The sequence below is a fragment of the Dicentrarchus labrax genome, unplaced genomic scaffold, assembly GCF_905237075.1.
Source record: "Dicentrarchus labrax unplaced genomic scaffold, dlabrax2021, whole genome shotgun sequence".
Lineage (NCBI taxonomy): Eukaryota > Metazoa > Chordata > Actinopteri > Moronidae > Dicentrarchus > Dicentrarchus labrax.
The window spans coordinates 10,406,667-10,428,944 of NW_026136715.1; the positions used below are offsets into that span (position 1 = coordinate 10,406,667).

The 22,278-nt window shown below is 41.0% G+C and overlaps 2 protein-coding genes across 8 annotated transcripts; one reads left to right on the top strand and one right to left on the bottom strand.

Moving 5' to 3' along the window:
- Nucleotides 1-2,280: 2,280 nt before the first annotated feature.
- raf1a (Raf-1 proto-oncogene, serine/threonine kinase a) lies at nucleotides 2,281-18,847 on the bottom strand. 4 transcript variants are annotated; one of them, XM_051425967.1, is made up of 19 exons: nucleotides 18,744-18,847; nucleotides 15,657-15,750; nucleotides 12,236-12,462; nucleotides 11,944-12,056; nucleotides 11,703-11,805; nucleotides 11,455-11,612; nucleotides 10,942-11,031; nucleotides 8,373-8,526; nucleotides 7,784-7,903; nucleotides 7,600-7,624; nucleotides 7,161-7,276; nucleotides 5,923-6,040; nucleotides 5,636-5,720; nucleotides 5,292-5,468; nucleotides 5,164-5,210; nucleotides 4,908-5,026; nucleotides 4,641-4,772; nucleotides 3,587-3,721; nucleotides 2,281-3,479 (listed from the first exon to the last, which is right to left on the bottom strand). In XM_051425967.1, exons 3-19 carry the CDS (start codon nucleotides 12,434-12,436, stop codon nucleotides 3,339-3,341), a joined length of 2,034 nt encoding a protein of 677 aa, XP_051281927.1. In that variant the 5' UTR covers nucleotides 12,437-12,462; nucleotides 15,657-15,750; nucleotides 18,744-18,847; the 3' UTR covers nucleotides 2,281-3,338. The 4 variants fall into 4 exon arrangements, with proteins under 4 accessions (XP_051281927.1, XP_051281926.1, XP_051281925.1 ...); XM_051425966.1 differs by lacking the exon at nucleotides 18,744-18,847 and adding an exon at nucleotides 18,186-18,364; XM_051425965.1 differs by lacking the exons at nucleotides 15,657-15,750; nucleotides 18,744-18,847 and adding an exon at nucleotides 14,416-14,909.
- cnbpa (CCHC-type zinc finger, nucleic acid binding protein a) lies at nucleotides 17,505-21,884 on the top strand. 4 transcript variants are annotated; one of them, XM_051425972.1, is made up of 5 exons: nucleotides 17,505-17,605; nucleotides 19,931-20,054; nucleotides 20,310-20,375; nucleotides 20,466-20,688; nucleotides 20,890-21,884. In XM_051425972.1, the coding sequence occupies exons 2-5, from the start codon at nucleotides 19,934-19,936 to the stop codon at nucleotides 21,005-21,007; spliced, it is 528 nt and encodes a 175-aa protein (XP_051281932.1). In that variant the 5' UTR covers nucleotides 17,505-17,605; nucleotides 19,931-19,933; the 3' UTR covers nucleotides 21,008-21,884. The 4 variants fall into 4 exon arrangements, with proteins under 4 accessions (XP_051281932.1, XP_051281935.1, XP_051281934.1 ...); XM_051425975.1 differs by having other exon boundaries at nucleotides 20,490-20,688; XM_051425974.1 differs by having other exon boundaries at nucleotides 19,931-20,048.
- Nucleotides 21,885-22,278: the final 394 nt, after the last annotated feature.

Genomic DNA, 22,278 nt, shown 5'->3' on the forward strand with positions numbered 1-22,278 from the left:
GTGTTAGTAAAAGCCACTGGAGAACTCAGAGGAATGACACCGTGGGCCCTGAAGATTCAGCAGAGGAGCTTCCGTCTAGACTCCTCCCAGCTGTCTGCCAAGCTGCTGCACGACATGAACAACTCGTGCCCTGTGGGGGCACGCTGCACTGACCATCTGCTGAAGAACACAGTGGAGGAGTAGTATTTCTATCCCATAATGAAGGAGAATGTCAAGGTGATGTGTGATAAACACAGGGATCATTGAATGTCATGTAACGCAGCTGATTATTATTTAGAACATGACATAACATGGTTTCTTTTTTATTATTTGTTAGGTTTACTGGTTTAAGGTGGAACAAAACAAAATAACACCATCAACATTGCTGCTTCAATATCTTACATACTGGAGACAACCCGGTAGTCACACAGAGCTTCTTGTTGCCATCTGGTGGTGGAGTTGAGGAACAACTTGCGAAATCACAGCATCAGTGTTGTTACGGTTATATAATTAGCCACTTGAGCTGCATGAGTGTGCCTTCACTTTGTCACAGAATTTAAACAACCATTGAAATGACAACAAACACACACACTTTGCAACTGATTGTCTTCATGCTCAAGTCTGCTGCCATAGCATCACAGATGAAGATGGAGGCCTTATATTGTAGGCCCATAATACTGGTGAATATCAAATCGATGGGGTTTTATTACCAGATAGAGTAGGAGGCCGTCTTGGCAGAGATGAATTGATCGAAGAGCTCCTATTATAGATTGGTGCACCAGGTTGTGTCAAATCGCATTAGTTTAATGGTAAAGGAAAATGTCTCTCTCTCTATTTGTGTTCTCCAGTCCAGAGCAGTGAGAGCTGCCCGTTCGCTCTGCCTGTGTGCAGTTACTCAAATACTTTTACTTAAGTGCAGTTTTGAGGTACTTATGCTTTACTTAGGTATTTCCATTTTCAGTTACAGAGACAAATATTCTACTTTATTTTTAGGATCAATTTTACATTAAAAACATATGATAAACTTATGAAATACAATGCAAACTGTATGTAAAGTAGTAACTCCACCTCAAACAGCTTCAACAGTAAAATGGAATCTATGCAGTGTAATATTGTCATTTATGATAATTTCTCAGTCACTATACTATTGTACTTTCATATATATATATATATATATATATATATATATATATATATATATATATATATATATATAATTATTTTATTTATTTGATAGGACAGCTCAAGATAGACAGGAAATGGGGGAGAGAGAGGGGATGCAGCAAAGGACAACAGGTCGGACCCATCGCTGCTGCAAGGACTCCTGCCAGTCCAACAAAGTGAGCTACCAGGGCACTCCATACATCATTACTTATTACTTAGCTAGTGTTTTGAATGCAGGACTGTTACTTGTAATGGAGTATTCTTCATTGTTGTATTGGAATTCTTCTTCTGCCCCTGATTATTTTGCAGGTCCTATGTGAAGAAGGCTGACGACCATCACAGACAACCCCCACTAGATGGAGCTATTAGGTCAGGCATGTTGGACATTTGGGCTGTTGGTTTCATTTTGGGCAGCCTGTGTGGCTTGTCAGAATGCAGAAATAGAACAGATAAACACATATAGCAAAACTGTTGTTGCCGCTGCTGTTGACATCAGGCATATTTTACCCTGTGATGGGGCTTTTTGAGACACGTGATTCAAATAAGATAAAGAACTCAAAAAGCTTCCATCATGTTTCTTGCCAGGGGCTCAATTCAAAAGGACCAAAACAAAAAACATTAAAAAATACACACTGATTCCCATATTTAGATCACAGCAAATATTCCCATATTTACTATAAATTTGCACTTGGGACTAAACCAAGTGAAGCGGCCCTGCCCAGCAGGAACTACATGTTGAATGTTTACACTAAAACAAAATATAACTGTCCACTTTTTCCACCACATGTCCCTCCCTTGCTGAATGATTGTTGTTCCACTGAGCTTGCCAGTGGCTATGCAGTGTACAGTGGCATTAGCCAATGGTGGAATCCCCTGGTGGCGTGTCTGGACTGGATCCCCTGTGAGGTTACACCACGTTGCCACTGCTACAGCAAACATTACACCCTGCCACAAAGTCTTGCACATGTCTGGGATTTTACTGTGTTAGTGAACAAGAAGAGAGGCAGTATAATCTGATGTCAACCGCCCACCTCACCTACTTCCGTTGCTACTTAAGTTCCACTGATCTACAATATCAATACAACATACAGTGACTACTCAATGTTCTTCTACACTAAGAAAAAAGATAAACGAATCTTCTTTGGCAAAGAAATTTAACTTAATTTTATTAAAATATTGAATAGACAACTTTCTCACCAAGTTCACAATAAAACGTTTAACCTCTTGAAAGAGACATGATAAACACATACAAATTAGTTTCCAAATCATTTTAAATATTTAAGACAACCGCCAAATGTCCAGCTCTTGATAACCTTCCCCACGGTGAGGACTGATAAGAATGTGTGTGTATCTACAGATCAGTTTACTCAGAGCTATGAAGCCAATGTGTAGACTGTTGAAACATAACCATTGCTTTTGCGTAAATGTGCAAATTCAATTTTTCAACCACTCATGCTCACTGTCTGATAGGGTATAATTCCCCCAAAATGACCCCTCACAAAAAGAAAGACAATTAAAAAGAAGTCAAAATACAATAACAACAAAAAAACGACAACAATTTCCCATATCTACTCCATTATCATTTAAGACAATGCAAAAATCAACTACTACTGTGCAACTAAATGGACTACATCCAACGGCTTTGTTTGTGATAACAAGAGGTGAATTGTGCAGGATCTTAGTCCAGGCTTTGTTTCCTCTTAAGGCATGTAAGCTTTAAAGGTCCTCTTCATCAGGGTGACCAGATAGGAGGGTGTGCTTCACATCACAGAACCCAAATCAAGAGAAACGCATCCTCTTGAGTTTCCTTCAGTGTCCATTTATCGCTGTCTTAGGTAGATGTGCGTGCATGTATTTACAAATGTTACCAAATGCATTGCCACCATGGAGCCTCTGCATACTTCTTAATACGTGCAGTGATAAGCAAGGCACCACCTCTTCATGTGTACATCCCACTGCTATCCATCATCACTCACTCCCTTCCTTCCATAGGAAATCTCAGACGGCTCTCTTCACTTCCCCTCTCTCCTCTTTTCCTTACATATTTTATTGATTAGCATGGGTTTATGTATGATTGCATGTGCATTTTCAGGTCTATATATTGGCATCTGTGTGTAGAATTAGGGCGTACTGAGCATTTGGACGATTTTGGATATTTCAAAGAGAAGGAGGAGGGGTTGTTGCTGTCTGAGCCTCTAGAAAACAGGCAGTCTGGTGGAGGTCAGAGTACAGGCATTGATATCCTCGGTGTGAGAGGCTCTGTGCAGGGACGGTTCTGAGGCACTGCGGTTTATCTTGGGGAGGGCATGCTGGAGAAGCTCAATGGAGGACAAGATCTAAAAAAAAAAAAAAAAAAAAAAAAAAGGAAAAAAAGAGAAAGATTAGTCATACAAAATGCTCTTCATTCAGCTTCGAGTCTACAATCGCCAAGAGAGTGGCTAACCTGCGGGAAGAGCGGCCTCTCGTCCTTTGACTTCTTGATGCAGTCGGCCACCAACCTTTTCATGGCTTTGGGGCAGTTCTTGTAGAGCTTACTGAGGTCTGGGGACAAATAGCCTCTTCCCACCATGAAGATAATCTGAGAAGAGGGAGTGACAGAGAGCAGATGAGAGTAAAGGAATGTGTGGAACATTATTCACATTTTGAAAACATCTTAAGAGTTGAACTATTAATCTGAGTCAGTGCAACAGTAAGAGACACCTGATCAGCCCTCAATCAGCGTTCCACCACCAAGACTCTTAATAAATATGGCCAGTGAGTCGAAAGGTATCTAAAACACTGCAGTCACTGTGAAGGCATGAGTGCATGATGATGCAGAGATAAAGGATGATAGCAGTACTCTATGTGCCTGCCAGGTCAGCTGAGTACAAAGTCATTCTACAGTATCAAGGAGAATTGGGGTACAACACTGGATCGTAACAGTACTTATGGGCACACTTTGTACAGCAATTTTAGCCAAGTTCCAATACAGTCACAGTAAAACTGAACTGAACAAGGGGTCAGACATGGTCAAGACCAGGCCTTGGGGTCTGTGAGACGAAGAAAAGACCACAGACATACGTATGCACACCAATACACCCCTTTTCTCACACACGAACAGGGTTGTGTTACGAGGTCTAAAATTAGGCCAGTGGCTCCAGGACGTCCGCCTCTGTTCCATGGTGGGCCTTAGGCCAGCTCCACAACCCCCTTCAGACAGCGACCCAGTGTCTTTCCACCACCTTCTGGCTGGGAGCAAGGCAGGAACAGGAGCATAGTGGTACATCTGATTGTGGGGCCACAGCTCTGTTTTACATGACCAAATCTAATGAGGTAGCAAAACTTGCAACCCTGATTTTTGCAAATGTATTTTGCTAATCAAAAACAATTACAGAATGCTTAGTGGACAAAATAGGTGATACTCATTATCCCATCTTAATGTCACCTATATGCACCGCTGTACCACTAAACTACTTTCACCTGACATACAGTATGACATGTGTAAATGATGAAACTACCTGATCTCTGTTTGCTGTCTGGGAGTATGGGAGCTCTCCCGTCATGAGCTCAAAGAGAACAATTCCATAGGAATAGACATCAGACTGGAAGCTATAAGGATTGTTATCCTGCATCCGGATAACCTCAGGAGCCTGTGGACATCCAGAAAAAAACATGAATACAGATCCCCACTTTTTGTTTGCATTTCTAGTCTGTTTATTGTGTTTCACGACTCAAAAAGGGTTTAACTTTGGTTGCTTTAGTGAAATCAAGGCGGTTTTACTGACCATCCAGAGAATGGATCCAGAAGGCTGCTCCACCTGATGTGAGCCGCTCCATCTGGCCTTCACCGTAGCAAGACCGAAGTCCCCGATTTTCACCGTTAGCCCTTCATGCAAGAAGATGTCTATGCTTCTGTCAAGGAATCACAGCTAGAACACACTGAGGAAGCACATAACCTCACCAGCATAAGGTTATTATAGTGCGTTGTCTGCTTTTATCTTTCACACAAACTCACTAAAAACAACCAATAAAAAAGGATACTGTTGGACTTCATGTCACGATGAATGATGTTCTTTGCATGCAGATAGCTAAAAAGAAAACAAGAAAAAAAATTAGATGGCACCTTGGTTCCCTTTAATTTGGTTTATCAGAATAACTCAAAGACTTACTCCATGCCCTGAGCAGTCTGCCTGGCAATGTCTATGAGCTGGATGATCTTGAAGTTTGTCTCCAGGACGTGAATATGTTTGTAGAGGCTGCTGCCCTCACACCACTGGGTTACAATGGCCAGGTTGTCCTTCGTCATGTAGCCCATGAACAACAGGATGTTGACATGTCGTGTTTTCCTGTGACCAGCGGCAAAGGGGAAGGGGAAATCACCAAAACAAAGATAAGATAAAAGTTTGCAATAAAGATGATTCGCCAAGAATTCAACAATTTGCAACTGTCAAAACAGCTGAAAGCCCCAGCTGGTAGAATGCTAAAATAACATTGTGTCCATGCCATTTCTTACCTCAGGACTGCAACTTCATTTCTGAATGCCTGTAGCTGCTCTGGTGTGGGGTCAGTCACCTTCAAAATCTTTACTGCTACATCACCTACAACAGATATACTCTGCTCAGTTACCCTTGACCCATAAAACCCACTGTAGGCTCATATGAAACGCAATGCTACATGCACTCTGATCATTTTCCAACCATTATGCGTGTCCGGTAACTCTTGACAACGTGTAAAGTGCAGTGTGAAAAAGTGGAAGGTTACACCTGAAAGTGCCCTGCCCCTTATGAAATGCATTCCTACCATGCCATTTCCCTTTGTATACAGTTCCAAAGGAGCCTGAACCAATGCGGGAGTGCAGGTACACCTCACTGGCCTCGATCTCCCAGTAGTAACTAGAGTCTCGCTTGTCCCGAGGCCTCTGGAACAGAAATCAACAACATACAACTGATGTGAGAGATAAACTAAACCCAACCAGTTATCATAAACCAGTATTCTGTAGACTGCACCTGGTTTGAAAGTATTGACTTTATATACACACAGAACATACAAGCAGTGGTGGAAAGAGTACTAAAATATTTTACTAAGTAAGATTACTTGTTTAAAAACTAAAAATTAAATTAAAGAACACCTTTAACTTAACTAAAAGTGCATTAACATGTATACAGATGAGTGTAAACAGAGTGTGAACTGCTCCACAGAGCCTTCATGTCCAGACCAACAATAAATTCCTTTTCAATAGATGGACATATGGATGGACAAATTAAACAAAAATGAAACAACAAATAAAAAAAGGGTGCAACAAGCAACATTAGGCTACATTCTAATATAATATTATTCCTCCTCAGTCTGTTCTACATTAAGCTTTTTCTGCTCATTCAGTTCATTCACATTATGCATAACATAACCAGTCCACTCAACTCTCTTCCAATGAGCTCCTCAAGGTTTTCAAAAGTCTTTGAGCTGAAAGAGCGCTTGACGGCCACAACTGTGACAGAGATGGTCAAAAACAGCAGAAAGGCCTCACACACATTACTGAATGTAGACATTCTTAAGTAAACGTAGAAGCCACTGCAGGAGTATGTTTGTCAGACCCAGAATGCACCTGTCTTTGGTCACTTAACATGTTCACTGGGCGGTGCATTAAATCAGTGATTAAAGGAGAAGCATTGTTGTACACTTAACCGCTGCGCCCCCTGACACTCAGTACCAGTAAACGTACACATTCAACATGTATCTCTGGACATGGAGCCCTCTGGAGCTCTGCCCTCACGCAGCTCCTACTCTGCTGCAGCTGCTGATTTGGCTCCTTTCCTTTGTTCCATTTTCACATGGTTTATCATCACACTCTTCGTGTGTTGGCATTGTTCTGTAACTAATCTGACTGAAATGCACTGAAGTACAAAAGTTGAGACACAAAATACTTGAAGTAAGACAAAAAAATGTAAAAAGTACACAAAACAACATCTTGGTTACAGTTACAACAGTACATGTAAATAATTACTCACACCCAGTCTTACAAGACAAGACATAGAACTTACAATTTTATTTTTCTCCTGAGTGTTGAAGGACGTGGCCCTCTCTCGTTGGGCAGGTGCAGGGGCTTTGGACTGGGTCTGGGACCAGCCTGTAGGACTCTGGCTGGGGGAACTCCCAGCTTCAGGAATACAGAGAGAAAGAGAAGGCAGCGATTCAGGATGGATCATTTTGGCTGTGTCGAAAATCATTACACACTATACAGTGAATTCTATGGAGACTATATGGTGTGTCAGATAGAAAAACCTAAATATTTAGAATGCTAAATGGGATATAACAGTCTTTTCTACACAGTTGGCAAACACTAGAAAGAGGCAAACACACTAAACTATATGGTGAAATTTTAAATGAATGCACAATCAACATTTGTGGTGAAGGGAGGATGTGCGATGTAGCACAAGAGTACACAACATGATGCAAACCAAACGCAGAGCGAGCACTTACCAGAGTCATGATCACGCATTGCATCCTAGAGAGACAAAAAACACAAAGTTCTGTCAGCGTGTAAGCAGTAAGCAACATGCTGTTCTGTCACTTGTGGTTTGACTTTAATACTAAGATTTGAATGCAGATAGCCTGTTTGCAATGCATGCCATTCAGAACGCACACAGACACTCTGCTTTCTAACCTTTTCTGGACTCTCGGATGAGGCATCAACAAAAGATTGGGAGAAGTGCACAATACCTACTTTCCTCTTCAGCCAGAATCTATTGCACCAGGAGCTGGGGGAGGTATTCAGGCAGTCTAGCTACTCCCCAGCAGGGTACAATACAACAGGCCAGTGAGGAAAGGGGGAAAAGGGACACAGTAAAGGAAAGTGAGGAAGAAACGATGACAAGAGCGATGCCCAGGTTTCTACCTGGACATAATATAGGGAAAATGTTCTACAAAGCATGCAAAACTAGTGAACTGATTATGCAAGAACATTGGCAGTGAAAAAGCAGAAACTAGAACTGAACAGGGAGGAAGTCAAGTGTCGCACATTTTCAAATTGTTAAAATAAGATACCATCAGGGGAATTGCACAAAACAGGCTCAACTCTGTCCAGGTGGATTACTTAACGCAGAGGTAGATAAGAGGTAGAAAAAAGCAAGGCGAAGATAGTTGGAATGCCTGAGATGTACGTAGGAGGGCAAGATCACTCTCAGTCAGGAGATATTTTAGGAGTGGCTAGAACCTACAGGAGTACCCAAGGGGCCCATATGGTGTGTAGTTACCTCAATCATGCTGCTGTCTACAGGCAGGGTAGTGCTAACCATGTGGACGTTGGGCGTGGAAGTGGAGCGCTGCCTCTGGGAGAGGCCGCTGCCTGTGGGTGTGTAGGGGGCGGTGTAGTTGAAGGCATGAGGGGTGGAATATCGATGGGCAGAGCTGTGAAGGTGCACATGGATCAAACATTAAAAGATGGAGCAGCTATTGTTTGTCTGTCTTGCATCACTGCCTCAAAATGACACCCACCACTGACATTTGACAGAACAGCAAACACTGAATTTTGAGACTTCTTTAAAAACAGACTGCCGTGGGTGTGGTGGTGGCTGGTGGAGGGGCTTTCTGGTTTCATTTCTGTCATTTTCTCTCACTTTCCCTATTGAAGCATTGTCTGTTTACACTATGTTGTGCCATCAACAAACTGCAAGCACACATGCAAAATCAATGAGAAGCAAACTAGTACAACTGAAAAATAGCACAGAGGAAGTACTTATTGGTTCATTTTATTGTGGCCGTATCCCATTTTTGGCTAAGTTGACACAGTAGAGGTATTTTGCCCTTGATGTTTGCCAAGATCAGTATTGGCTCAGATGAAGAGTACAAAGCTCACCAGGCAAATATGTTAATCTGCAAACAATCCAAATGTTAGTCTGACTTGACAAGTTCACTTTTACAAGTACAAAAATCTAATGTTAGAAAGCTAAAATACCCATAAACGTATGAACAAGAACAACGGCTCATGTTCAGAAATAAAACTTTCAGCTTTGAAATTAGTCATAATTCTTGGACAACTTGTGTTACTGGACTTATAACTGTACTAAACTGCAGTGTTTCCTCTATGTTGATTTTGGAGCGGCGGCTCGCCGCTGTTAAATTTCTGCCGCCACGGTATCAGAAATGGGGCAGACGCACAATGTAGTCACGGTTGCCTTTTTAATGATCCTGCCGACATAATGCACAACGTTGGCTGCCGCTCACATTGCAATTTAACAAGTAGAACTATTCAGAGGTTATTGGGGCTGTCCAGCTTAACTCCACATACTGTTGTGTTGATGTAGCTTATTGTCAAAACGTTTGCTTTCTTCCAAGTCGACTATTAAACTAACAGCTCCACCAAAAACGTCACCGCAGTGGGTCAGTTTTAAATTGGACAACGTTCAACTTGTCAGTTCTCAGCTCAACGTCCTGATATCAAACATCTGGAAACATTAAAACGGTAAATATATTTGTTTGTGTTGCAGCAAAGTGTCAGTTCTGTTTCATACGTAAAACGTTTGCCGGCGCGATGGGGGGGTTGTTCGGACAGGCCTGCCCCCACTGCTAAAAAAAATCCTAGAGGAAACACTGAAACTGTACTGCTGGTTAGAGTGTGTGAATGACATGTATGAACAGATCATATTAAAATCACACTTATGACCATGGAGTGCACTCCTTGAGAACAATCCCCCTTTTGGCAATACAAAACTTTGTTTCAAAAGACTATTTGCGATTGCTCTGCATGGAACAACTTAATACTTTGTGAGTGCTAATTTGGCAGCTCGGAGTGCTTTTTAACCATTTTAAAGTGCTCCTGAAACAACAGGCTCTTTTCACGCCTCTCATTACATCAGCACTTGGACTAGTAAGCCTCCATAAAGCTGAGGACGTCATCAAAAAACAGGATTTAATTCAATTCAGATTAAGGTTCTTTGCAAATAAGAACGTAACTACAACTGTGTTGCAGTCAAGCATGACAGAAAACAGAAACGGACAATGGTCGTTGCTACCTAAACCGCCCCTCCTAGTTACAATATACTGGTCAGACACCTCAATTTTATTCTCCAGTAACTTGTAAAGACTTCAAAAAATGTTCTTTCTGCTCTGCCAGTGGCTAAGTAGCACCCTGATCATTACAACACCAAACCATAAACTAAACTAAATGATCCATGGAGAGATACTATTTCGATACTACTTCATAGGCATCACTCACTCATCATTCAGCTTCAAAACAACACATGTGCTTTCATTAATACTGCCGTCAAAGTCTCTACGTTCTCTTTAAATAAAAGTTCTGTGTTCCGCTATGGAGCCTGTTTTCTATGAGTGGGTCCCCAGTTTGTTCATCTCTTGCTCATCCACACGGTCCTGCCAATGGTTTCACACTATTCCACTGATCTACAGGTGGCGGGGACATGCTAAGATATGCAGCAATGCGCTAGCAAAGGAGGGTAACAAGAAAACTATTGGCAAGTAAACATGGATGTAAACAATGCTTGATTTAAGATACATTAAAAAAAAAAGTGTTTTGCAAATGTTTTATGAGGAAGGGAAATACAATCAGCGCTTTAGGATACACACACAATGAGTTTTGGTGAGTGACCCTGAATGTAAACAAGAAAAGAAGAAAAGAAAACCTTAAAAAAAAAAAAAAGTTATTTCACTCTTTTAGCCTTTATTCCTCCATTACTTTGTTCTGTTTTCAAAATGTAGTCTTATTTGCATACGTAACATTTGCACATTAGTGTGGGAGGGAAATCATTTTGAAGACAATAACGGACAGCTGTTGGTATTGTATCTATCATAAAAACTTTGCCTCACCTTGGAAACCGTGTTAAGGATTCCCTCATTCGCCGGGATGTCAGCGGGGGCAGTGACGGGCCACTGCTGTCACCAGGTGTTGGACACAACCTGAAGATGGAGAGTGGTGGACAGTGAATCTCTCACAGTGCTTAATCAAATAACAGCTAAAGACTACAGTGACTGTCAGGTACAGTAAAAGGGTGTGTATATGTCTCTGATATGGATCTTTTAATGTTTACAATCAGTCCTAAAACTTGCATGCAAATTAACACGTATAGCCCGTTCTCAGTGCGAGTATGCAAAGTCATATATATATATATATATATGAGCTTAGACCTCAGGACATCTGTAGTATCAGCAGAACCGGTTTTCTATTTTACCCCAACAGCACAATTTCTGACGCACTACAAATGCCACCTCAGATTTGATTAAATTTAACGAAACTAACTTTAATGGAGAGCCCGTACAGAGAATGAATTCAAGACAGAAAGTAGTTACGTTACACTCCCATTTCAAGGTGAAAACACTTACAGGAGTTGTCTGATGTTGCTCCAGTCCACACACATCGTGGGCACTTTGGTGCTACAATGCTCATGGAATTTGTAGCCGCATGTTTGGCAACGGAAACCATTCAAAAGAAACTTCTGGCAAATATCACAGAACGCTAGTTTCAGATAAGTTTTCCGAACCTGAAAATGACAGAGAAAAAAGTTAATGGAATTATGTAGCAGTGACAGTTTTTTGAGGGTGAGGTTATCGTAAATGCTTCAGGTACTCACAAAATTATGAGTCGTCAAGGGAACGTGATCTAAAACCTCCACCAGTAGCTCTTCCCCAATAAGAGAGGTGGAGTCAGTATTCCAATCCATCCGGAATTTTTTACTATTACAAAAAAGGACAAAAGACTTTACATGAAGGGATATCAATTAAGAAAGGATAACTAGAGCCAGTAAGAATGTGATATGTAGAATCTCTCATCTTATTTCCAAGGTTTCAAACCCACAACAATCCTAACCTCACCTCCTTTGCTCTGGATGCAACCTGAAGACAGCGCAGCACTGAGGCTGCAGACCTCGCACCTTTAATGCTTTAATCAGGCAACTGTGCAGAGTCATACCTGGTCGCACGTTTACCTGAGGGACAAAAAAAAGTATTAATTCTTCTCTTGCCTGCCATGATATAAGCAGCTCATAATGCCTTTAGGTAACTGTATTGTATTATTTGTAGTAGTATTTCTGTAGCTTTTTTGGATGTCTGGAAATCTGTATGCCACCAGTATGCCGTCTCCGACCAGCAGGAAAAACGTACTCACCACAGTGCGCTGGTGGTTTGGGAGGTAGACACGGATAGTGCTGCTAGTCTTGGAGTCGGGCATCTTGCTGTCATCTGAGGAGCGACGCTGGCAGGTAAAGCCCTGGACCATGGTCGGGGAAAGGCACGGGCCCTCGAACGCAGAGTCCTTCATTCCGAATCCGTTGCTCAGGGTCTTCCACGCTCCCTGGAGGTGCTCCATTAGTAAAGCCAAACGCTCGCAATGGTCTGAAAATAAGAAAAACAAGACACGCACAGATACACAAACAGTATTAGTAGTCCAAATACTTCAAAAGCTCACATCAACAATTGATTACTCAATCAATATTACATTTTTTCCTCTTTCTTCTCTGTGAGGATATTGGTGGTATGCAAACTCATAGTGTAACAGAATGTAAATGAGTCCAGTCATCCTTCAAGCTTTTTAAAGGTTTAAAACAGTTTAAATTGATACTCTCTACCTAAAATCTATCTTTGTAGTATATTTTAGAATACAGTTTTTTTTTCTCCCCCCACTGAAAAAGGACAGCTATGGTTGGCTTGAATGCACATCAGTCACAATGAACTCCAATGGTGAAATGAAACAGCCAAGGAAGAAAGTAGCAAAATAACAACAGATTGAGGTTATGCCATTGAGAAATTGAAACACCAAGCATAATCTCACCAACTGCAACCAAACCTCTTGAATGATGGCATGATTAGGGCCAGTCAGTATGTTAGCAGCAAGCCTTTCAGAAGTGTGACAGGAAAAGTAAAGAGAACATGTACGCTCTGACCTGTTTAGTGGTTCTATGCTATTTAACTCTGAACTCTACACAACAGGAGCAGTTTTAAGAATACCACAGGCACTTTTTTTTTGTGTGGCTGCAACTGTCCTTTCCCTTTTCATTTGAGAGACAACAGCAGAGCAATGTAGACAAACTAATCCACTCAGACCAGGAGAATCTCAGGCCATCACAGGGGTCAGTCGTGTTATTTACAGTATATGCTTTCAACAGACTCTTTCTTCTGCATGGTCAGGCAACGCACAACTAAAACTCAAACAGCTCGTAACAGTAAAGGGATCACAATACTTACATACAGGGAGTAATCAAATAAAGAAATAGAAGAAAGGAATACAGGTCATCTAATTAACATAATTGCTTACGGAAAAAAAAAAAAAAACATTAGTCATTTCACAACTGCCTGTAAAAGAAAAATAAAAACTTGTTACAATCAAGTTGGACCTACCCATCACAAACAAATATGCTCCCTCTTCCACTTGGTTTTTATTACAAACTCTGGGTACACACAGAAGTTTCACTGATTCTTGGTATTCACTTTCACTGTGTACACTTTCAGCCAGCGAAACTCCTAAATTACCACTGGTGTGTCTTATACAAAGACCTGTTAACAGTGAAGAGATGATTTACTGCAGTTAGTGGTTAGCTGTCACAGCAGACATACTGGTATGTCAGCAGCACAGAAAAGTAGGGAACTTGGGACAGTTGTGGCTCTCCCACCCTTCCCACCATGCTGCAGGAATTGTGTTCAAAACAAGTTCTGTTATCCATCCAGAAAAGGGTATCAACAGAAAGAATGTGAAGTCCAGAATAATTAGACTTTACTCCCGTCTGCTCGGATCTGTTCTACATACAAGGGTCGGTCTACATAACACAAGTCAGCATTACAAACCCACGGCAAGAGTCTCTGCCTTGACTGAACTCTTCAAAAAAAAAAAAAAAAAAAAAAAGGTATAAATGTAGGTGAGACTCAATGTCAGCTGGTTAGCATGTTTTGTGATAGTTAAAGTAGAGTTTTAAACAGACTTCTGAGCCTTCAATGGGGTTTCAATTCAATCCAACTTCGTACTAAAACAGAGTAGTAAAATACGCCTGCTACTGAAATGAGTGCACTATTTGCACAACTACAGTAGCTATTAGTAGCTACGTGTGTTTTCATAGGGCCTGGTAGATCCAGTTTTTACTGTGACTGAATTGTCTGTAGGCCCTCAGAGGCGAACTATATCGTTAAACTTCACTGCACCGCTCTATTCGCCCTCCATTCAAATTTCACTAGTCCAAACAATGCATGTATTGGTCATGTGCCCTAAAGAGAAGCAGTTAAACACTTCTAGTTAGCATTTCAAACATAATTTCAAAGCGTAGCAATGCTAGGAGCCAGTAGCCTGCATATGCTTACCAAGAGAAGTTAGAAAAGTTGTGCTCCGCCATAACTTCAGGAAAAAGTGGCGTCGGTGACATCATCATATTTGCAACGCATTCAAAGAAAAAAAAAACGGGAAAAAAGTCAAAGTCGGCAAAGAACCCTGAAATTGTATCAAATACTCTTAATAATAAATGTAGCGATAATGTGAGACGTGAAGGTCATAGGCGGGTCTCTTTTACGAGCCACCTAATATAATAGAGGAAAAGTTTTATCTCCCAGTCGTGGTAAATGCGAGCGAAAAAAATCCGTCGGACCCTCAAAGTGACACGACGAATGGATATTCTTTTAAGTCCCGTGAAGCACTTTCAAATTAAAACACCCGTGAAGTTGCTCGGTAAATGCCTCGCTTTTCAAATCAATATTTACGTTGTTCGGGAGAAGGTGAAAAGGTTTGAGTTGGTGTCGTGCGTCCGTCTGACGCCAGTGATTGAAACAGGACCTTGCAGTCATAACAAGAGTTGCAAGCATCACTCACACTGCGCAACTACAGCACAAATTTAAGCCCTCCCACTTTGGTAAAACCCTTTTTTTTTTTTTTTTTTCGTATAAAAGATCAAGCTTATATTTATAGGTATAATGGGTTGTTTATGCGTGGCCATGTTTCACATACACACTATATTTAAAGTCCTGTTCTGTAGCATGCGTCGCCGTTGAGCTCATATACCGGTAAAGGTTCATTTAAAATCACAAAGGCTAATACGTGTGAAACATTAATGTAGTTTTGTTTTGTTTTTTTAAACTGCACATTCGTTAAAATATGAGTTGCAACCGTATCTTTTAAAAAGCAGAAAGAAAAAGGAAAAAAAAGGGCCCACTACCGGTTTGGAGTAAAGGAGGGATCCATTATTAACCACAAGTGCACCATCATCTGGAGATGTGAAGACAGTGCAACATTGTGTCCTTGGAAATTATTGTGGAGCCTTCCTGATATTCACGACAGTCATGTTATATTTTGCATATCTGGTATAAAAAAGACACACAAGAGTCAGCTTGTAGGATGCTATGGCAAGTAGGCTACAGTCTGAAAAAAAAAAAAGTTCCACCTCCAGTTAAAAGGTGAGGATTTTCTTAACTGTCAGAAATGTATCTTTCTATATGGATACAAACATCAAAAGAGGCATTAGGCACATTAGCTTTTGTTAGCAAAGAGCTACAGCTTATTCTTTTCCAAACTAGCCCTGAAACCATACAATTGGGAAACCTTCTAGACTCACCATGTGTTCACCATCTCCGTGGCATCCTGATCTGGGTCCCCTGAGGTACCCTAATCACAGCTAGGTCCTTTCAGCAAGCTCGAGTTGACACCATCTGAGAATAAAACAGCTTCATCAACATACCGGTCAATATGTCTTGATGGGCTCAGCATACATTGTTTCCATAAAGCAGCAGCAGCCAATTTTTTTAGCTAGAAATCTAAGTCACAAACCCACGTTAAATGTTCCTGTTTTGCAGCCATTTGTAATTTAATTCTACTCATCTGACTTTACAGTTTAGTCTACTTTTCTGAAAACTGCATTTTCAAACAGATTTCTCATCTAACAAATAACAGAAATGCCAAATACTGTTTCTGTGAAGATGAGGGCAGGGCTTTGTCATTGAGGAGCGTTTTAAGGTACTCCACACCACATGCAACAGTACCACTGCATTTCAGTCAGGGTGGGATATTACGGTGATACACCTCTTAATCAATTCAAAATCATACACCACAAGTTGTGATATTTCCCTCTGCTTTTTATTAAAGGTTGTCAGCTACAGAATGAAGACCACAGAAAATAACAATTGCTATCTCAGAGCATTACGACCAAAACCACCTTAAGACTGAGATGAATGCATCTTTCCCACTTATTGATCTGACTGAGCACTCAGGCCAGTGAGCTGAGAGGCTTGCAGCTCCCATGGATTGTTGTCTCTATCAGCTGTCTTCTATTCAAAACATGATGCAATCAGGACTCGTTAAACAACAAGGTTCTGCATTTAGATTATACAGTCATATGTTTATGAAATCATCAGTCTGAAACACATGCTCGCCATTGTTTGATTGTTTTGATCATAGTTTGTTTTAGGCCTAAAAACTCTCATTTCAATTCCAGAGTCTGTGATTTCAGGCTTGTTTTGTTAAGTTTTATATGGTCATTGACAAATACATGAATGTCATTTCAGGTGGTTTTAAGATGTAAAAAAAATCTGAATGCCATTCTCATCATTGTTTTTAAACCTTTAGTTGAAATTAGTTTCTGATAATTGTTAAAAAAAATAAAATGTTGCTTGATTTCTCAGAGTCATAGATTCAGAAAGAGGCCACATCTCACACACTACAAATTCACTTTTTTCTTCAAATGTATTGAATTATTTTCATCTTCCTGGTTAATTTTAACCAGTAACAGTGGTAACATTTATTGAGAACCAGATACAGACAAACAGACAGCTTATTGCACTGATTCTGTAAACAGAGCTACTTCTGAGACATGTCTGGGAAGGTACTGCCATTGATTTGCCCAAATAAAACTGTAGGTGTGTCCGGAAAGGTAGCTGACAGGGGTTGATAAAAAGATAAGAGAGATCACTGTACAGCCTTTACCACACAGTACCTGAGTGAGTCGGCTCTTGAAATGGCTCACAGAAACCTATACTTTTATATGCAAAGGTCTCAAGCAATTTACCATGAATAAATTGGGGCTAGTACACAATTAATAATTATTACATAAAACCATTTCAAGTTTCCTGCATTTTATACTCTTTCCATTTTGTGGCTCTAATATATCCCTTTTTCTTAATTTTTGCATTCATTATTATCATTAAATGATCTTATTTTAGTTGTAGTAGCTGGTATAAGTAGTACCAGTTGTAGTATTGGTATACTGCTAATAGTATATTCACTAATATTTGGATTTTTAAGACGTTTTTCATGTTTAAAAATGAAGTGGATAAAATAAGGCCAGTCAATTTATGGAAACAGGGCCCTTCTGTATCCACGATTGGCTGATTCATAGAGGCGGTGTCCAGACTTCCTCGCGTTTGATTGGCTGCCTGCAGAGGCTGTGGCCAATGACCGTGCAGGTTTTTTTACTGGATACTGTGAATGACAATTCAGGAACTCCTGTTCACACCGCATGTAGCGCAAAGAAGGAGGCGTAAACACTGACATAGCTAGGTAGCCAGCAAGGTAAGCAATAAACAGCACTAATACGAAAATGTATTTAATCTGTAGATATTGTATATGTGTAACTTTTGAAACTATGACATGTTAAAACCGATTATAGTGGAAAATTGAACGCGTGCTCGGTTTTCTTTTGTAAAAAACGCACTGGTTTCTGGCCTGGTCCGCACTAACGGAGCATCGGGATCTCAGTCAGGCCTGCTAACGTTAGCTCGTCGTCACAACGACTTTGCCGTGTGCGCCCTGCGCGGGAAATTTTGTTTTTATGTCATATTCGCCCGAATACCCGTCGGAAACGATCCACGATCAACCATTATCGCTATAAGTGTTGCATCGACACTTTCTTCCCGGAGAAAACAGATAAGATCGTCGACTGAACCGCGCGTCTTGGTCGTGATCGTGAGGCGGTTCTGCTAGCATGTGTTAGCAGCAGCGAGCAGCACTGGTGTCTCGCGATTGCGCAGAAAAATCAACGTGACTAGGCCAACGTTAGCGTAGCCTCAACCTTTGGCATTTGATTCTGTCTTGCAAACGCTAAAACAAACAAAAAAAACCAGGTCGGAATCGCGTTGTCTGGGTAACTTACGTGCAACAGACGATCTGGATGGTTTACTGATGAAACGAGTCGAGAGGTATCTTAGTCTTTTTGTTAGACGTCGCGCGTTGCTGGTTAAAGCAGATGTTCCATCACAACACGATGTTGCTGTGACTGCCCTCTCGAGTTAGCTTTTCAAGTTAGCACACAACCTCACGGCATGCTTTCAGCTTCCATGGCCGTCCTGTAGTAATGTGAGTGTATGTGTGTGTGTGTGTGTGTGTGTGTGGCGTTAATGTAGACCAACAAGTTATCGAGAAAATATCAATTAAAACTCCGTGTGTGTGTGTGTGTGTGTAGCCCGGTGGAGACGAGCTCTCACGTGGCTGCTGGAGAAACATGATTTCTTTAACTATTTAGTGAAACGCTATTATGTAAGCAATAAAACGAGGCCCTACGTGCATTTGGATGACCATTATATACAGTCCGAAGCAACAAGTTAGCCTTTTGCAGTCATTGTGGGCAATTTTAAACCCCGCTGTCTCGTTTTGTAGCCCACGTCGACGTTTAGCTACTAATTGCGAGTAGCTTGATTACTCATTAACTCACATTCTTCCTGACTTGATGTCTTTAGCACCGTCAGCAAACAGAAGTTTGGCGTCACAGCATGTTTCCATTGACGAAATCCTGTAAGTTAGCTTAGTAGGTAGTTGTAGTCTGATGGGCCAAAGTATGATAGACACCGCAGCTGAAAATGTCCCCCCCCTTTGTCTGATTCGTAGATTAGGACCCCCCCCCCGCTCTGGTAGTCATTATGCTAAACTGCCCCTTGCAGTACTGGTGTGTGAGTTGTGTACTGTCATTTGATTCGGGACACGGAGAATTGTGTTAAACTTATTCTAATCTGACACAGAAAATGTCCTTTTAAAATGGTACACACGAGATATTTTGACATCTCATAAATTTAGCATTGCCTTGGACAACCTTGCGACCGCATGGTCATATTGTCTTATTGTGTTCATGATCAGATCATTCTTTAACGTGGCACTCATGTCACCTTGTGTACACTGGCTGCACCGCAAACAAATCAAGCATCAGCAACAGCTGTTTATTTACTGTTTTGCACCAGTGTAAACAGCTGCATCTGTTTAAAAATGTAGGCTTTGTAGAACGTGGGCTCTCATACCACATATGACAATAGCAGAATATGTGTGTGTGTGTGCAGTAGTAGTAGCAGAGTGAAAGTGAAAGCCAAAGCACATTATGTCAGTGTGTTTAAGTAGTCTAAACAGATTTGGCCACCAGTGACAAGATTAATGTGCTATGTTGATGCTTTTAGGTCTTAACATCGTACTAAGCAGCTTAATTGTTCAAGAGGCCGCTTTTATAAACTGAAATCAAAGCTCTAAACTAGCATCCATATGCTCCGTATAAAACGCCTGTGACAAGTGATTTATAATGGTGCAGGTGTATAACTGAGTTGCACAAATTGGATCTTTTTTTTTTTTTGCCACCAATAAAATGCAGCATTCTTTCTGCTGGAATGCACTTGCATGCGTTTCATGGAGGCCGGCCTGTTGGAGGGTCACAGCTGAAGTTAGTCAGCACAAAACCTAGTGGAAAATCAAGATGGTGCCACATTCCCCCTTTGAAAAGAATTGTCTTGCTTTGGTATGCGAGCCCACAAAACGCAGCTTAATGCGGCCAGTGTAGACGATGTGCAATATCAATTGTGTATGTATGGTTTTAATTTGAATATGAATTGTGTTCATTATTTGTGTTGTGTTTTTGTTTAGATAATGGAGTTGGGCGGCAACAGCGAGTGCTTTGGATGTGGCCGCTCTGGGCATTGGATCAAGAATTGCCCCAGTGCCAGCGGTTCACGTGGCCGTGGCGGAAGGGGTCGGGGACGAGGCAAGGGTACTATATACTACAGGCCACACCCACTATAAAATGATTACAATCACTTGGGTCACATGACATATACATTTTTTTCACTGCACTTTTGATAAGTTATTCACTTATAGTTGTAGTTCTGGGGTTACGGATGGGTGTTAGCACAGCATTCTCAATGGGACACATTAATTTGAGGAGAAACACTTGGGGGAAGGTCCATGAATTAAAACTTTGTAGTCTCTTCCTTATCTTTGCGTACTAATATGTCTGTCATTACAGAGCTGTTCTGTTATCGTTGTGGAGACCAAGGACACATGGCCAGGGACTGTGACCAAACTGAGGATGGTGTGCATTGCAGTTCTATTTCTTCTATTTCAGTTCTAGTTAGTTGGTGTAAAACGATTGTTTTCAACTTTTTTTTTTTTTTTTTTTAAGTTAACAAACTTTTTTCCTGTCCAGCTTGCTACAACTGCCACAGGAGTGGCCACATTTCCCGGGACTGCAAGGAGCCCAAGAAGGAGAGAGAGCAGCTCTGCTACACTTGTGGCAAAGCTGGCCACATGGCCCGTGACTGTGATCATGCCAATGAGCAGAAGTGCTACTCCTGCGGTGGGTTTGGCCACATCCAGAAACTTTGCGATAAGGTGAAATGTTACAGGTGAGTTGTAGTCCTGGTTTGGAAAAGACGCCCCCTTATGATAAATGTCTGAACTTCTATATGAAATTATTTTAAATCCCCGTCTCCTCTTTGTAACATTTAAGTAGGTTTATTGTGTTTCTGGTTTAGTTCGTATGTCCACTTCAAAGAAGGATAACCATGTCACTTAAGAAACTAACTAATACATTTTGTCTCCCCTAGGTGTGGCGAGATTGGTCACGTTGCTGTGCAATGCAGTAAAGCCAGCGAGACTAACTGCTACAACTGCGGAAAGGCAGGCCACCTGGCAAAAGACTGCACCATTGAAGCCAGCGCATAATCAGTGCCCTCTGTTGCCCCTCCTTTTTTCAGATTGATGGTTGGTTGTATTATTTTCTCTGAATCCTCTTCACTGGCCAAAGTTTGGCTAACAGAGGCTAGTCCCATGCCAGTGAGCCTCTCGACATGTAATACAATGAAAGGGGTGAAAAAAATATCTTTCTGCATTCAATACAAAAATGTTTTAGTTTGGTAGCGGTGTTATGTATAATGCTTTGTTAAAGAGCCCCCCTTTCCAAGCCACTGGTGATCAGTCAGAGATGAATAAACGGGACTAAACATATGGGAATCTATAGGACCTCTGAGCTAGTGGAAGTGAGCCTCAGTAAAATGAGAAAGAAGAAGGGAGTAAATGGAAACCGAACTTCCATGTATGGTTATTTTGGTTTGTTTTAGTGGGATATGAGTTGGCCAAGAGAGCATGACATGGAAACAGTTCATAACATGATGCATTTCAGCCCTACAAGCAGCTAAGCGGGCGATAACAAACTACATGTTATATTGCTATGATATAAACAATTTTGGAGGTATTAAAAGAAACACGTTCTTTTATAGAAATCTGTTTACAATTTAAATATCACTTGGTAGTCCAAGGTAGACTTTTCCTTTAAAAATGGCTTTGGAATTTTTTTTTTTACCTTGGCAAAATTTAACATCAAGAACAGTTGTCAGAACAGCAGAATTAGGAGTTATTTGGGAATGAAAAATGTTTTCACAGAAATCAAAATGTTATTTTTGTACAATATCACTTAGTAGACTACTGTATAAATACCATTTGCTTGTACTCAGTTTTTAAGTCGGAAGGAAAGTGCAACTGAAGTCCTAGATAATAGAAATGTAATTTTAAACTATCAATAAAGCTGGAGGAGCACGGGGAAGACCTTTTTGTCTGATTTCAGTGGATACTCTTTAATGCTTGTCTTAACACACCTTTCCTTTACAGGTCTTTGTCCTTTCTCAAGTGAATCTGTGTGGTTTTTAAAAAATAGAAAATAAACCCTGATCATTGTGACCTGCTTTTTCAACTCAGGAGCCCCATTGACAACAATGCAAGATGATCTCCCACTTAAACCTGATCTGTGGGTTAACAGTAAACAATGCAGAGCTTTCTTTGGTCCTCTGGTATTTGTGTCTTCTGCACTTAAAATACTGTACTTCGGAAAAGCATCTGCAACATCAGATCCCTACAATTCAACCTCATTTCTCCTCAACTATGTGTTTCCATTATATTTGTGCAGCCACTCTTGATATTTAAAAAGAAAAGGGGGTGAG